A 16,577-nucleotide genomic window follows, 5' to 3' on the forward strand; every position below is an offset into this window, starting at 1 on the left:
GAAAGAAAAAGGCCGTCCAATATATGGATTCTTCGATTAATCCCATATTGTCATCCAAAAAATACAGAAAAGAAAAGTCATTGATTGATATGATATGACAGAAAGAGAAATACAAAAGAGAAAAGGGGAAGGGGATTAAGATTACTAGGAAGGGAGGGGTCTGGGGGGAGGAGGGAGCAGCTGATGGAGATTGTGAGAAATCTGAGTCTGCTGCGGGACGCCATGCGTAATGAACGGGTGTGAGAGCAGCCTCGAAGCAGTCCACCTTCTAGAAGGATCCCTTTGCAGGCACCGCGACACGAAATCCCTAAAATCAGGCGACGCCGTGTGCGGCGCCTCTGGTGGCTGAGACATACAAATCGCGCACATCAAGCTGGCCCAGTCGCCCTGCCTCCCAACCGCGAAGGGGAACCTCCCCATGTAGAACTCCAAAATGCTCACCCCCAGGCTCCATATGTCTCCGGCGTAGGCGTCGTACTGTCCGTCATTGATGTCCGTGTTGATCCTCTCCGGTGACATGTACGCGATCGTCCCCACCGACGAGTTGCAGGGATCCATCGTCTGGTTCAGGATCCTCCCAACGCCAAAGTCAGCGATCTTCACCTGCCTCCGTGAGTTGACCAGCAGGTTCGACGGCTTGATGTCGCGGTGCACGATGTGGCGGCGGTGCAGGTAGGCCAGCCCCCTCAGGATCTGGCGAGCCAGATCCGCCAGGTGATTCTCCTGAGGGATGTGTTTCCCTTCCAAGGAGCCTTCGTCCATGAACTCCAGAAGCACCTGGATCTCACCGTTGTGGTCGTACATGTCGTGGCACTTCACCACGTTCGGATCGTCCACATCCCGGAGGATCTGGATCTCGCGGTGGATCTGCCGACGCACCGAATCCTCGTGGTGACCGTAGATCACCTTCAGGGCATAAACGCGGTTCGTCGTGCGGTGGAGGACCTTGTAGACGGTGCCGCCGCTGCCGCTCCCGATGCGGTTCAGGCGCTCCAGCTCGGAGAAGGGGATGATCTGGTGGCCGCTAGGTCCGGAGCTGGGGGCGGAGGTAGGAGGGAGTGGGAGGGGCACGGCGAGGTTGGTGTCCCGCTGCGGAAGCGGCAGGGTGAGGTCCTTGCGGCGGCGGCGGTCCCTGCTGTTGTTGTTGTTGTTGATTTGGTGGTGGTGATGGTTGTTGATGGCGTTGGGCGGTGGAGATTGACTGGGCCTCATCTCAGATATCATATATGAATCAATTGATTTTTTTCCTTTTGTTCTGCGTATCTATCTCTTCGGGCTACCAACAAGATCACAAGTTATCATAGCGTCTTCATGTTGTTGTCAAATCCATCCCATGAACACAACAACTCGAAGACTATTATTAGAGGAGAAGCTTCTAGGAACTGGATGAACAAGGGGATTTGTTTTGCAATTGTTTGCTGGAAAGAAAGAAATAAAGTAAACTATTAAAATATAACAAAAATTAAAAGGGCGGAAGAAAAAAGGATTTTATTTTTTGTTTGTGTGGAAAATTATATAGACGACGACGAAGAGGAAAAAAAAAAAAGAAAAGGGAATGTGTATTGGGGTCGAGAGAAAGAGAAATGAGATTGATATGAAGGAGAGAAAAGGGGGAATAGGGTGAGGTTGGTATCGAAAGAGAGGAGAGAATCGAGGATTTAAAAGAGAATGGGGTCCACGCGCCACCAGGGCCCGTGTGTAACGTGGACCAATCAGCACTCAGCACCATTCTCGTGGGCCTCAATGCGCGTACAAATGGGAGAGAGAAATATAGAGTTATAGACACTACATTTAACCTGGCTGCTCTCAAGTCTCAACATTTCATTAAAAACTTCTCTCTTTCTTCATTTATTTATGTTTTTATTTTAAGATAAACTATCACATTCTTTCCAATTTTTAAAAATAAAAAATCACTTTTATTTTTAATAACTTCAAAATATTATAAAACACAATAAAAATAATTAAAAAAATTATAAGTAACAAATAATATATATTTAAAAAGGTACTTATACATTTAGTTAAAAATTTTATAAGAATATTTAATAAATATTTTAAAAATACATACAAAATATCAAATTAAAATTTAATTTTTACAATTTTTAATTATTTTTTAAATCTATTTTTATCTAGTGACAATAAAAAATTTTAAAAGAATCTACTTCGTATAAAATTATTAAAATTTAAAAATAAAATTATTTTATTTTCTAATTATACTTAAAAAGAATCCTAATAAATTTTATTTTTAAAATATATATTTAATATTAATACTTTTACTATATTTTAAAATATTTTGTAAATATTTTTGTCTTTAAAAAAAGTATAATATATTTTTGTGCGCGTATAAAATAATTCGGAGATAGTTTTGTTAATTTATCTATTATTTTATTTTATGTGCTTTGATAACCCCGAATATGTCATTTTCTCTTTTGTATTAAATTAATTATCACATCAAAATTCAAACCACCAAACACAAGTAGTTTAACGCCATTCTCTTCTCTCTCTACACCACCTCCAAGGCTAATCCTAGGGTTCATGATGTGTCTACTTCAACTGCATGCCTTCTTCCGCCCCAATCCATGTATATGCAACAATGACAAAATATATGTAGGTTATTATTTATATTTGCATCTAAGTGTCTAATCTAAATATATTACTATTTTTTAATGGATCTAAAACAATAAAAGTAATAAATATTAGAAAAAATAATACTTATATCATTTTTAGGGGGCCCATTTTTAGTATAACTTTCGGTATAAAACTATTTTAAGATAATATACATTCATTTTTTTTATTTTCATTGTATTTATTTATATTTAAAAATAAAAGGTGTATTAAAAAAAGCAGTATAAATAACATAACTCCAAACATTATACGATCACTTAAAAACAAAGTAGATGGTTGGCGTAAATATCAATAACGTGAGGACATAATAATACAGATTAATCTTTTCTTTGGTAATGGACAATGATTGAATGAAGACAGGCTCCCAAAAAAAAAAATGGAAAGAAGAAAATAATAGGCAAGTAATTAAGTGAGGTAACCTATGAATAAGTAATTTTTTATTAAGATAATAATTCATGAATTTAGATATCCTCTTAAAATTTTGTTACAATTTGAAATAATAGCAATTAATTAACTTCTCTTAAATGATATTAGATTTTGATAGTTATTATTTCATTCCCTTCATTTTCAAATAATCATTCATAATTTAAAAATCATGTATAAACAAAAAAACCAGTTATTCATATAAAATATATATTAAAAATTAAAATATAAAATTTATATTAAAAATATAAATAATATATGTATTTCTATATATAAATATATAATAAATCATTTTTTATGTGCACATATAAAATTCTTTTTAAGTTCAAATATGAACTTTGGTACTTGTTTAAAAGATCTTTAAAAAAATTGTTATTAAAATTTAAAATGATCGTCTGCATAAATGTAAAGAATCTATCAAAAACGTTATCATGAGTAATAATACATTCTCCTAATCTACTCTATTAATAATTCTCCTAATATTTGACAAAATACAATTGAATGAAAATGTCAATTCATTAAATCCGATATCTTGGAAAAATAAAATTCATTCACAATTTTCTATAGTGATTAAGACCAATATTAGAAAGATATGTATGGAGGATTTATATTATTTTATGTATTATTATTTCTAGTGGATGATGATTGTATAAGTCATTATATATATTTATATGTATTTAATTTTTTATACATTTTTAATATATTATATTCTAATATATAATTTATAAAGGTGATTAATATTTTTTTACATCTAACATAATTATTTTTTTAATGGTTAATAGATGATCCATTAACTTTAATAGAATTTGATACGTACTCTATATCTCGGTCAGGAAATTAAACAGTAATAAATTGTACAATTCAAAAGAATTAAAACAAACTCGATTACAAGACATAATTAGTCAAACATTATCATAAAAATGTTACTATAAAAAATCGTATTTACGACCCAACCTAAAATATAGAAACAAACTCCAACAATCACTAAGCCAATCATCTATAAAAAACGAGAGTCCAAATTCGGCAAACACAGACTCGACAAGCTTCATTCTTGATATTCTTTATCTTATTTAAAAGGCTTCCTCTTATTTGAGCGTCGGAGTATCTTTTGCATGTATTTTTTCTGTGGTGTTCAACCCAGGTCGACGTATAGCTCTCCTTCGCAAGTTGCACATTGCTCGGAGGGACCACTATAGCTCGGCGATTCTCAGACGGGCGAATCATTTGGTGCCCACCGTGGGGCTGAACATAGAAACCTTACTGAATTTAAATATCTTTTTTAGCTTCACACTTTGTGTTTTGTAGGTTTACTAATCCTCAGGTATGGTTGATAACGATATCCAACAGCCCACGCAAGCCGAACTCCTAACTCAGATTGTCAAACTTCAGGCGGAAGTTCGAAGGATAGCCAAACTATCATCTAAAAGCCAAAACGGAAAACATGGCGAGGGAGACCCCAAGTCCTCAAACACGGGCAATGCACAATCACAAGATGCCGAACCCCAAGAGACCATCCCGCTAAAAGAAAAGCTGACAATAGACAATCATTTTTCAGAGGATATTGTCAAATTTCAAATGCCGAAGAACTTTGTTCTACCAACCGCTCTCAAGCTGGCTATCGATAAAACAGTACAACCTATATCTCAAAAGAACTGAAACCTCGGAACATAAAAAATGCAAGCATCTCCTGAAGAGTAAAATAAACTACTCAATGCAGGATTCATCAAAGAAATCTGGTTCACCACATGGCTATCCAACATGGTAATGGTAAGAAAAAGTTAAGGTAAATGACGAATGTATGTCGAATTTATAAATCTTAATAAAGCCTGCCCTAAAGATGCTTACCCATTACCATGCATTGACAAATTACTAGATAATGCTTCTGGATTTAATAGCTTAAGCTTCGTGGATGCATATTCTGGTTATAACTAGATCCTCATGCACCCAGAAGATCAAAGCAAAACAACTTTTATAACAGAACATGGTAATTTTTGTTATAAGGTAATGTCATTTGGTCTAAAAAATGCAGGTGTCACATATCAAAGACTCATGGACAAAGTGTTCCAACACAAATAGGACGAAACATGAAAATTTATATAGACGATATGGCTGCAAAAACTTTAGCACAAAGCTCGCACTGTGACGACCTATTAGAAATCTTTGAGCAAATCCGAGCTTACAACATGAGGCTGAACCTAAAAAAATGTGCCTTCGGGGTATAAGGAGGTAAGTTTATCGGATTCATGCTGACTTCACGAGGGATTGAAGCAAATCCAGAAAAGCGTGACGCAATACTGAACGTGACAAGCCCAAAAACAATAAAAGAAGTTCAACAACTTGCAGGTAGAGTGGCAACACTGTCACGCTTTCTACTCGCAGTAGCAAACCGATCATATCATTTCTTTCAAACCATATCCAACAACAAACAGTTCACATGGAACGAAGACTGCGAAAAATCCTTCATTGAGCTGAAAAACCACTTGTCATCACCTCCAATAATCCAAAAACTAGACATTCGTAAATCATTACATTTATATTTATCAGTTTCTAACCATGCTATATGATCGGTGCTTGTTGTTGAACCAGGAAATGTCCAGAGACCGGTATACTTCGTCAACAGAGTCTTACAATCAGCAAAAACAAGGTATCCGAAGATAGAACAACTAGCATTGGCCTTGGTCACTACAGCAAGAAGATTAAGGCACTATTTTCAAAGCCACACAATAATAGTTAGAACAGATCAACCTTTGAGACAAATCTTGACCAGACCTGAATTAGCTAGACGATTGATCAAATGGTCCATCAAACTCTTCGAGTTTGATATTCAATATCAGTCAAGGCCGACCTTGAAATCACAAATACTGGCCGATTTCGTTTCTGAGCTTACTTCCGAAATACAACCTGTGAAGCCAAATTGGAAGCTACATGTGGATGGAGCATCGAACCGTGAAGGAAGCGGAGCAGGAGGATTACTAAAGGATGGAGACAAAGTGATAGCAGAACAATCCCTACAATTCTCCTTTACAACAAGTAATATCCAGGCAGAATACGAGGCTCTGCTGGCAGGGTAAAAGCTCGCCCAAAGCCTCCAAATCCCTCAGCTCACAGTCTACTATGACTCCTTACTGGTCGTACAACAAGTTAAAGAAGACTTCCAGGTAAGAAATCCTTTGCTAGAACAATATTGGCTCATAGCAAAGGATCTCATTTCAAAATTCGACAAATTTGAAATTATTCATGGGCATAAGGAGCAAAATATTAGAGCTGATGTGCTATTTAAACTAGCTACCACTAGGCTAGCAACGCACACACCAATACTGTCACAATTAACACTTGAGAAACAAATTTGAACTAACTTGCATATTGAGCATCACACATGTAAGAGACCAGAGAATGCCTTTTCTTGAGTATATTAATATAGGGACTATCTTGAAGGGAGAATCAAATCCCTAGCTCTTCTAACGAAGAGCAAGCTTTTACACAAGCATCGAAGACATATTATATTGGCGAGGCTTTTCGTAACCACCGCTAAGATGCCTCAGCAAAGATGAAGTCGACGTAGTAATGGCAGAAACGCATGAAGGTGTATGCGAAAACCATATCGGAGACCACGCTCTTGTAAAAATCCTCCGAACAGGATACTATTGGCCGACAATGAAAAGAGACTGCATCACTAAGGTAAAGACATGCGACAATTGTTAGAAGCACGCCACTATCACAGCAACACCATTCGAGAAATTACATACTATCGAGGTAAGCTGACCATTCCACAGATGGGAACTAGATATCCTAGGACCCTTCCCGAAAGCGCCAAGACATGTAAAATTTCTTTTGGTCTCAATTGGCTATTTTTCAAAATAGATAGAAGCACAATCATTGGCACGTATAACAGCCGAAAAGGTGAAATCTTTCTTATGGAAAAACATCATATGTAGGTATGGTATACCAAAAAAATAATATCCGATAATGGTAGATTATTCATTGATTATAAACTTGCCTTATTTTTAGAAAATTTTAATATTAAACGTCATTTCAATTCGGTTGAACACCCACAAATAAATGGGCAAGTAAAAGCGGCTAACCGAGTTATACTGCAGGCTATAAAAAAAAGAAGCTCAATGATGTAAAAGCGGAACGGGCCAACCTTATCCCAGAAATCCTATGGAGCTATAGAACAACAATGCAATCAGCTACAGGTGAAACCCCTTTCAAGCTGGTCTGTGGAGCAGAGGCGCTGATACCTGTTGAAATCGGCATCCAAACTTTACAAGCCGAATTATATGATCACAATCATAACACAAGCGCGAGGACAGCCGACATGGACCTCATAGAAGAGGAAAGATAACCAGCAGCAATGAGACAGCGTACAATAAAACAACTCATAGAGAGAAAGTACAACAAAAGAGTCATTCCCCGAACTTTCCAAGAAGCGGACCTCGTCCTCCGATGAACAGAAGAAGCACGAAGACCACCAGCCCATGAAAAGTTCGCAGCAAACTGGGAAGGACCACTCCGAGTTACAAGAGTCCTCGACTTGGGGGCTTACCAATTAGAAACACTTAAGGGGACCCAGTCCCAGGAACTTGGAATGTATCTTCTTTAAAGAAATATCAGTCATGAGATGTAATAATAAGAGTGGATGAAGGTACTTTTTCCCACTTTTGAGATTTTTTCCAACACTTGAATTTTACTCAGAGAGGATTTTAACGAGGCCGGACGCCACAATTCATTTTACAAGTATCAATATCAAGTAGTTTATTCTATGATTATTCATAACTCTATCTTCAATATTTTCATGTCTACCAGATATAGCATGCAAACAACCAAACATACAAATCATATCAAACACTTCAAAAGATAAACTGAGCTTCATACTCGCTAACTGTCTAACAAAACACAGCTGATATTCTCGGCAACAATCCCAAATGATAAAGTATCAAGCTGCAAACAGTAGAACTAAAAACTAAATGGACAATCATTCTACTTTGTCACCCATACTTGACCTCTCGCTCTCCTTCTCCGCCATATCTGTCCTCTTTTCCATTTTCGAGCTGGATTCACCTCGGATTGCACAGCAGCACCACCACCATCCTTATCAACATTAGCAATTGATCCTTCCTTCTCATTTTTTTTCTTTGACTATAGAACGATTTCAACCCAGCAGTCATTATCGTAGGAACCTTCTCAGCTACAAAAACAACAAACCGAACCATTATAAGCAAACAAATGGGTATACGGAAAGCACATAACAAAGCCAAGTTACCTATGTAATCCAACACAGCTTCTTTATCTGACTCCCACTTCAATAATTCTGCAACAGATAATGATTCTTTTGACTCCAACGTTTCTAATAAAAACCCCATGACAACGTTATCGTTAGGAAAGCTACCATTGATATCCGAAACCTGAACAGGTTCAAAGGACCAGGAAAGAGGAAACCTCTCCTCTAGAAATTCATTCACGTAGAACGGAAACTCCTCATCTACACTTATAACCTTATAGTTTGTAAATCCTTAAAGGGCAAATTGTACAGGAAAAATATGGATCGACCTGGGTGACTACTTAAGTTCACCCACAAACCACGCCTAAACCCCTTGGCCTGAAAGAGAGAAAAGAAAAGCCTGAATGATGGAGGATGCTCTAATATCTCCATTAGGATTTCAAACGTTCGAACGAACCCCCAGGAGTTAGGATGCAAGTGAGAAGGAGCACTATTCAACCAATACAATACCCCACGCTCAAAATCTGTGAAAGAGAGCCTAACACCTAATTCTGTAAACAAACAGCTATACAAATAAAAATACGACCAGTCGTTTATCCTCTTACACACATGATCGTCTTCCACGCAAAGCAACACTTCTATTCCCACCTGACTACCATGCCTAACCCATACATTTGATCCCAAAACCTTAACCGACTCGACATCATTAAACCGAGACACACATCTTTTCACTTTTTCATTAACCCAACTACAAGGGTCATCCTCCTGAAATAGCAACTTTAGTTTTTTCCATTTCTCAAAATAAAGAAACAAAACAGAAGCAGAAGACACTAGAAGAATTTTTTTAACACCAACCTTTGCTACTCATCCTCTGAAAAAAGAAGAAGCAATGTACTCTTTCTATTCAACAGCCAAGGTAATAAAGTATGCAGAAACAAAACTGTTTTTTCTTTTGATAACCGTTTCCAGATCTCAACCATTCAATCAACCACCCTCCAATCCAATGGTCAGGGACACACCAAAACTTGCGCCATGTTTCCCATCATATTCATACACCTGGCACGTGAAACTAAGCGTGCATTATTTACAGAACCATTTCTATTATGGGAGAAACCAAGGCAAATTTGGGGGTTACATGCACACGACATAATATCCACAGTTGAGGTATACGAGTAATCTAAAAGTTCGCCTTTGTTTTACCCAAAATACATGGCAAGCTTAGGGCTATGAGACGTACCCTATACCTCGGTCCGAAAATCAAATAGTAACAAATCGTACAATTCAGAAGAATAAAAACAAACTTGGTTACAAGACACAGCTAGTCAAACATTATCATCAAAACGTTACCATAAAAAACGACATTTACGATCCAACCTAAAATATCGAAACAAACTCCAACAATCAATAAGCCAATCATCTATAAAAAAATGAAAGTCCAAATTCGGCGAAGACAAGTTCCACAAGCTTCACTTTTGATATTCTTTATCTTACTTAAAAGACTTCCTCTTACTTGAGTGTCGAAATATCTTTTGCAGGTATTTCCGCCGCGGTGTTCGAACCAGGTCGACGTATAACTCTCCTTCGCAAGTTGCACATTGCTCGGCGATTCTCAGATGGATGAATCAATGTTTGGCTCTTTAATTGAAATAAATTTTTAAATTAGGTTAGACTTCTAAAAAGGTTATTAGGCAAGTTTATATAATATAAAAACCTATACAAAAAAAAGTCAAAATTAAGGTTCTCGAAAGATAAAAATAAAAAAAATTATAATAAAAAATTAATTGATATTAATTACTTAAAAGTTGGTCCTATATTTTCTTTTAAAAATGCCATCATTCAATTATTTTACTAACTTATTTATATTTATATTAATTGGCTTCTGATATAGTAGTCCTCCTATTTCTTGATAGTAACGGTTACTTTCACTCGTAGGTACATTAAAAAAAAATAGTAATTGTATCTTGACATATTTATAGTTGTTTTTGTAAAGAATATACTAATTATTATTGTTAAGACAAAAGGTAGCGGGGTTGACTAATAACATACAGTCAACTTAATTACATATATAATAGCATAGTCGGATTGTGGTGCTGAAATCCGAAGCAATATTAGTTTTGTTGTAAACGCTTTTCATATAACACCATCGTATAATCATAATTGTCATCAGTTTCTCATTATATATAAAACAATACTAAAATTTATTGTTTAGTATGAGCTCGTGTGTTTTTTCCTCTTTAATTTTTGGTTGAAAACTTGAAATTAATAATAATATAAATGCACATTCTTAACGAGTGTAACTTAAGTAATCCATTTTACTATTTCCTCTCATTTTATCAAATCCACAAAATAAAAAAGTTGTGACGTTGAAATTTAGAGATAGAGTTGGGTGTTGTTTTATGAAGTCAACGGAAGCAATAAGGTTTGAAGCAGCATGTGTTTGTCTTTCGTGGCACAAAACGAACCTTTAATTAATTTCTTGTTATGCCTATCATATTCATGTGAAGTAGTAGCTTAGTATAAATGGTGTGTTTGCTGGCACCTTCCGCATATACCAATAAGACACATGAATGGATCATCAAACATTGCCCCGTCTTAGAAGCAAGCCTTGCTGAATGCTCAGAGTTAACTTCCTTTTTGGACATATATATGCATCAATTAAAATTCTTCTTGCTGCCTATCTTGTTACCCAGAATACCGTGAACAAGGGAAAATAAGTGGATGACTCCAATTAATAGTGAAATATTTAGGAGGACCCGATCACCCTTATGAATGAGTTATTTACACTTGAAAAGGTCATTGACCTCTTCCGGTCACCCAAAAGAGAAAATAATTAGTCAAAACTTGAATATTTCAACGGCAACCAAGGTCCAAGGGTAATAACTAGACACTAAAATAACCATTTCGGAAACACTTTCCGTAGTGTCTGAATGATCTAGATGAGTAGCTGAAGATAATTTTGTTGAACTATAGACATATGAGAGATTATAAATATATTATCAAATTTGAGAATTTTTGGAGGTTAAACTAGTCATGTTTTTAAGGCCTGTGAGAGTGCAATTTAACCAAAATTCATAACTAGTGATTTGGTGGCACAAAGACAAAGGAAGATTCCTTCAAGAAACCAATTCAATCTAGCCTGGAAGTCTGGAATATGTTTCATGTGAAGAAGAAGTCTCCTTGCAATTGAGTTGCCTTTTTCCATGGAAAAAAACATTCTAGACCTACATACGGAAAAGTCTACTTGTGAGTTGTGACCCAAAACTGAGTTCATAACCCTTGTTTTAACTATTGGGTCGAAACAATTCAATTCACGTAAAAGCCCAACAGGTCCAACCCATGCAGTAGAATGAATATGAGAAGATACGGTGCGTTTTATAAGTGCTTAGTTGGCGCGTTAAGGCGGGAAAAAAAGAGATAGACTTAGTTGGCGTTTTGTGTCACTCGCTCACTCGCTTCTCTACTCCAAGAAGCTAAGCAAGAACGTCTCTGAGAAAATGAGGGAAACCATCTTCGTCATCTTCATGTTATGCTTCGTTGCCATCGTTTCTGCTGCTACTCAACAACAAGATCTTTCATCGTCATCTCACTCTCATCATGACCACCAACAACAAGGTACTACGCATCTCATCAAATTCATGCACTCTTTCCTTCACATTTTCATTCATTTCTCATCTTCTTTCTTCATTATTAAATTATTCAGAACCAACTTACACCAAGTTCGTCGTAAACGCCACCGACCTTCCCTTGGAAGACTACTATGACTACATCATCGTCGGAGGAGGCACCGCCGGCTGCCCCCTCGCAGCCACAATTTCACACTCCGCCCGCGTCCTCCTCCTCGAGCGGGGCGGCCTCCCCCACCGCCACCCCAACCTCATGTCCCAAGAAGGCTTCTTGGCCACTATCCTCGCCGCCAATGCGCACGACCCCTACTCACCAGCACAGTCCTTCACCTCCGACGACGGCGTCCCCAACGCCCGCGGCCGCGTCCTCGGCGGCAGCAGCGCCATCAATGCCGGATTCTACAGCCGCGCCGACCCAGACTTCTTCACCCGCTCCGGCCTCCAATGGGACCTCAACCTCGTCAACGAGTCCTACGAGTGGGTGGAACGCGAAATCGTCTTCCGGCCACACCTCCGCACCTGGCAATCCGCTGTTCGCGACGGTTTGCTGGAGGCCGGAGTCGCACCGTACAACGGTTTCACTCTGGAGCACGCTAAGGGAACCAAGATTGGAGGATCCACCTTCGACGAGCGCGGCACGAGGCACAGCTCCGCCGATCTGCTCCGGTACGCAAGAACGTCGAACATAAAGGTGGGGATCTACGCGAGCGTGGAGCGCGTGCTGCTGGCATCTTCTTCGCCAAAGTCATCATCAAGGGTTTCCGCCATTGGCGTTCTGTACCGTGACCTGACAGGAAGGTACCACCACGCGATGGTACACAAGGAGGGAGAGGTTATCCTGTCAGCGGGAGCAATCGGAAGCCCTCAGCTGCTTCTACTGAGTGGAATGGGTCCTCGACCGTATCTTTCTTCGTGGGGGATTCCGGTGGCGCATCACCTTCCCTATGTAGGGCATTTCTTGTATGATAACCCTCGCAATGGGATCACCATTGTTCCGTCAGTTCCTCTGGAGCATTCCCTCATACAGGTGGTGGGCATCACCGACTCTGGTGCTTACGTGGAGGCTGCCTCCAATGTGATCCCATTCGCGTCTCCTCCTTACAGCGTCTTCATTCGTACTCCTTCTTCCCCTCTGTACCTCACAGTGGCCACCCTCATCGCCAAGATCTCTGGTCCCCTCTCCAGCGGCTTCCTCAGGCTAGGCTCAACGGACGTGCGGTTCAACCCAGTGGTTCGCTTCAACTACTTCAACAACCCCGTCGATGTCGAGAGGTGCGTGAATGGCAGCAGGAAGATAGGAGCTGTTCTTAAGAGCAGGGCGCTGAATGATTTCAAGTTCAGGAACTGGCTTGGAGCCCAAGACTTCAGGTTTGTGGGCCCTGCCCTGCCTCCTGACCAGGACGACTTCCTCCAGATGGCTGACTTCTGCCGCCGCACTGTCAGCACCATATGGCACTACCATGGCGGCTGCGTCGTCGGCCGGGTTGTGGACCCCGATCTCAAGGTCATCGGTGTAGACTCCCTCCGCATTGTGGATGGCTCTGTGTTCAGTGTCTCCCCTGGGACCAACCCTCAGGCCACCCTCATGATGCTTGGACGGTAACTTATCTTTGCTTTCAACTCCTCTTCTCTTCATTATTATACTTACACTTGCTCTCATTATTATTCATATTCATTTATGTCTGCCTACAGGTATATTGGACTCAAGATAATTAGAGATAGGGAGAAAAACAAATAAGATTTTGTGTCACTATTGACTGTGTATTCATTGATTCTTTATGTTCATATGTTAGGACTTGCAACTGTATTATAGTCATTAGTTACATTCTTTTTGGTGAATAAATAATGTTTGAATTGTTGAATTGTTGTATTGAAGCAGTGATAGTGCACTTGAGCGCAAACTTGTTGATATCATTGCACACTACTATTTAGAGGTTAAGCATGAAATTATTACTATGTATAAACAGCTGGGGTAGGAATTTACCATAAAAGAGGCCTAAACCCTATTAGTATTAACATACAATATAATGCTAATAGCCTAATACCATGCCGTTAGTATTAACACATCAATTGGGCCTAAACCCTATTACCAAATAATAGAGGCCGTGAAAGATATTTACAAATAACTTGCAGCCCATCAAAAACTAAACAAACAAGAAACCCCTGCCCCAACCAAACGGGAAAAAAAAAAACAGAATACTAGCAAAGTAGCAATATCAAGGAATTTTTTGGTCATTTTCATATTAAAATTAAACTCATAATAATAAAATGAAGCAAACTTTTTCGTCCCATAATTCTTGAATTTTCTTTATCTGATTTCTCCATTCTATTAAAATATGGAATTCCAATAAATAATTAAATAACCATATTATTTTAAGTTTTAGTATTGGCTTTATTTTTATATATCTGGAATATCCTAACAAGTAAGACTCCATGAAAGATGAGTTTCCAGGTACACTAATAGTTTAATATACAGTATTAGTTTGTCCAAACGAATTTTCAATTAAGATGGGAGATAGTAATAAAATTTGAATTCCCCAGATGTCCCTCAACACTAAACAGCTGAATGACATATATGATTCACTTGAAGCCAAGTTCTAAGTTTCTATCTGCTTTCACCTACCACCACCACCAATATCATTATGGATGGAAAGTCCAATTAGGAGGCTTGTCAATTTTGTGATTTCTGTCCCACCATTTTTGGATCCTTTCTATTCACTCTCAAATAACTTTCCTTGAATTAGCAACTCTCTATTCTCTCTCTCTCTCTCTCTCTCTCATAGTCTCTAATAGTAAATACAAAATCGGAATTTTGCTCCCTCTTGGTTAACACTGTTGGTTTGTTACCATCGTTCTCATTCAAAGTTCACTGTATCTAATATCAATGGTCAGATGTCACTCCTGACTTTAATGTGAGAGTTTAATATAATGTAGCACTCGTATGCCTCTTCCTCGTGCTTTCCTTTGTAACATACTTGGGACCATTCATTCTCTCTCTAACCCAAAATCCCTTCTACATACATTTTCAGACATAACAACAACAACTTAAACTCTTTCTAAAATTAAAAGGAAAAGTATGATACATCATTAAAATACTAAATAATGTGAACAATAGATATAGTTATTATGTGGGTAATTTGGGAAAATTGATTCTCTCGATTTTTTTTTAACAATTGAGGGAATAAAATGTGATATTCTACCATTAATTTTATAAGTGGAATAAAAAATAAATATGAAAGAGAGAGCAATTAAAGATTAAAGATCACACTTTACACTTTTAATTTTTTTTTAACAATTAAAAGGACCCGTAATTTAGGGTGTAGTGTGTTTTTAATTTATTGGACCAATTTTAAAGTCTATTATTCAAATTGTTCACAAAAGTCATTATGAAAATATACGGTATAAATACTAATTATTAATTGAAAGTATTTGATTCTTTCTTCATTTAATTTGTACAATTTATATAGGAAAATTCTACGGCCAGTAACTTTATCAAATTCTGACCAACATGTAACCAATAAAAAAGAATGAGTCATCGAATGAAATTTCACACTAATTTCACACCATATTCCTCATTTATATATTAAGGGATTTCTATCTGGAAAACCATCTTTATTAGTTTAATAGAGTCTTGCAAAATTCACTGAAAGTATTTGACTTATGGCATTAACATTGATTATACGAAGAGAAAAGAGTTATTATGTTGCCCTTTTTAACTTATACATTCCGTCTAATGAGTCTTTTTGCACTCACCAAAAGTACAAACGACATGACATGACTATTTGAAGAATCATGTATTTCATATGAATTTAATTTTAATAAAGCCTATGGTAACATGGGCTTTACTCCAAACATACAGCACTAGTCTTCTTTTGATTAATTATTTATAGCTGCTTGCATTGGGACCTCTGTGGTTTAGCGCAGCCGCCAGCCTGATATGTGATATCTATGATCGACAAAGAGGTAGACAAAGACAAACATGAATCATGATGTAGTTAATTAGTATAAATATAAAACAAGATGGAGTATCAATGTATCATGCAATAAGAGCAACAATGCACGCACTCACTCACCATTTCATGTGGTGGAGCTGGACCCTCTCGCCAACCTCGTCCTTTTTTAATTATTAAAATTAATTAAAGGACACCTTCTTAATTATTTGTAGCTACTAGTGCTAAGATTCGTATATGCTGTTACTTTTCACTCTAGTCCAACATCAGTTTACAACTTGTCAAAAAATTAATCAGACTATCAAACTATTTTTTGTATATAGTTGGATACATTTAACATCATTGATTTTAGTCATTTTATTATATCATCATTATAATCTCGCCAAAGTATTGTGACAATTGCATCAAGAAAATGACCCAAAGCGCACATGTGCGAAACTATAAATAATCAATTACGACCCTACCAAACAAAGAATGTAAGAAAACCAATCAAGAATTCAAGATATTTTGATAAGTTCATGGCCCCCGTGAAAAGATAAAAAATATTCGCATAGTTATTTTTTTTTTCCATGTGCTTTTCTTTGTGCTCACTGATTACCGGCTTTATCAATAATTAATTTATTATTCTCACCAAAACAATCAATAATTTAGCAATAAACAAATAAAAAAAAGGTATCCGATCCAATAACCATGCATAATAGTAGTGATTAGATTAGATAATTATATACTTCTGGTTCA

At 37.5% G+C, this 16,577-nt stretch overlaps 2 protein-coding genes across 2 annotated transcripts; one reads left to right on the forward strand and one right to left on the reverse strand.

Annotated features, from left to right (window-relative positions):
* On the reverse strand, window positions 1-1,812 carry LOC112795529 (mitogen-activated protein kinase kinase 4). The gene has a single exon (XM_025837488.3). The coding sequence runs from the start codon at window positions 1,222-1,224 to the stop codon at window positions 145-147; it is 1,080 nt and encodes a 359-aa protein (XP_025693273.1). The 5' UTR covers window positions 1,225-1,812; the 3' UTR covers window positions 1-144.
* A 9,375-nt stretch (window positions 1,813-11,187) lies between these two features.
* LOC112795530 ((R)-mandelonitrile lyase-like) lies at window positions 11,188-13,751 on the forward strand. The gene is made up of 3 exons (XM_025837489.2): window positions 11,188-11,878; window positions 11,967-13,488; window positions 13,582-13,751. Exons 1-3 carry the CDS (start codon window positions 11,761-11,763, stop codon window positions 13,625-13,627), a joined length of 1,686 nt encoding a protein of 561 aa, XP_025693274.1. The 5' UTR covers window positions 11,188-11,760; the 3' UTR covers window positions 13,628-13,751.
* Window positions 13,752-16,577: the final 2,826 nt, after the last annotated feature.

Source organism: Arachis hypogaea, chromosome 4 (genome assembly GCF_003086295.3).
Source record: "Arachis hypogaea cultivar Tifrunner chromosome 4, arahy.Tifrunner.gnm2.J5K5, whole genome shotgun sequence".
NCBI lineage: Eukaryota > Viridiplantae > Streptophyta > Magnoliopsida > Fabales > Fabaceae > Arachis > Arachis hypogaea.

Excerpts from the sequence above, each read along its gene's own strand:
- LOC112795529 (XM_025837488.3), bottom strand. The coding sequence starts at position 1,224 with ATGATATCTGAGATGAGGCCCAGTCAATCTCCACCGCCCAACGCCATC.
- LOC112795530 (XM_025837489.2), top strand. The coding sequence starts at position 11,761 with ATGAGGGAAACCATCTTCGTCATCTTCATGTTATGCTTCGTTGCCATC. Across the intron at positions 11,879-11,966 it reads TCATGACCACCAACAACAAG|AACCAACTTACACCAAGTTC; the intron begins GTACTACGCATC and ends TAAATTATTCAG. Across the intron at positions 13,489-13,581 it reads ACCCTCATGATGCTTGGACG|GTATATTGGACTCAAGATAA; the intron begins GTAACTTATCTT and ends GTCTGCCTACAG.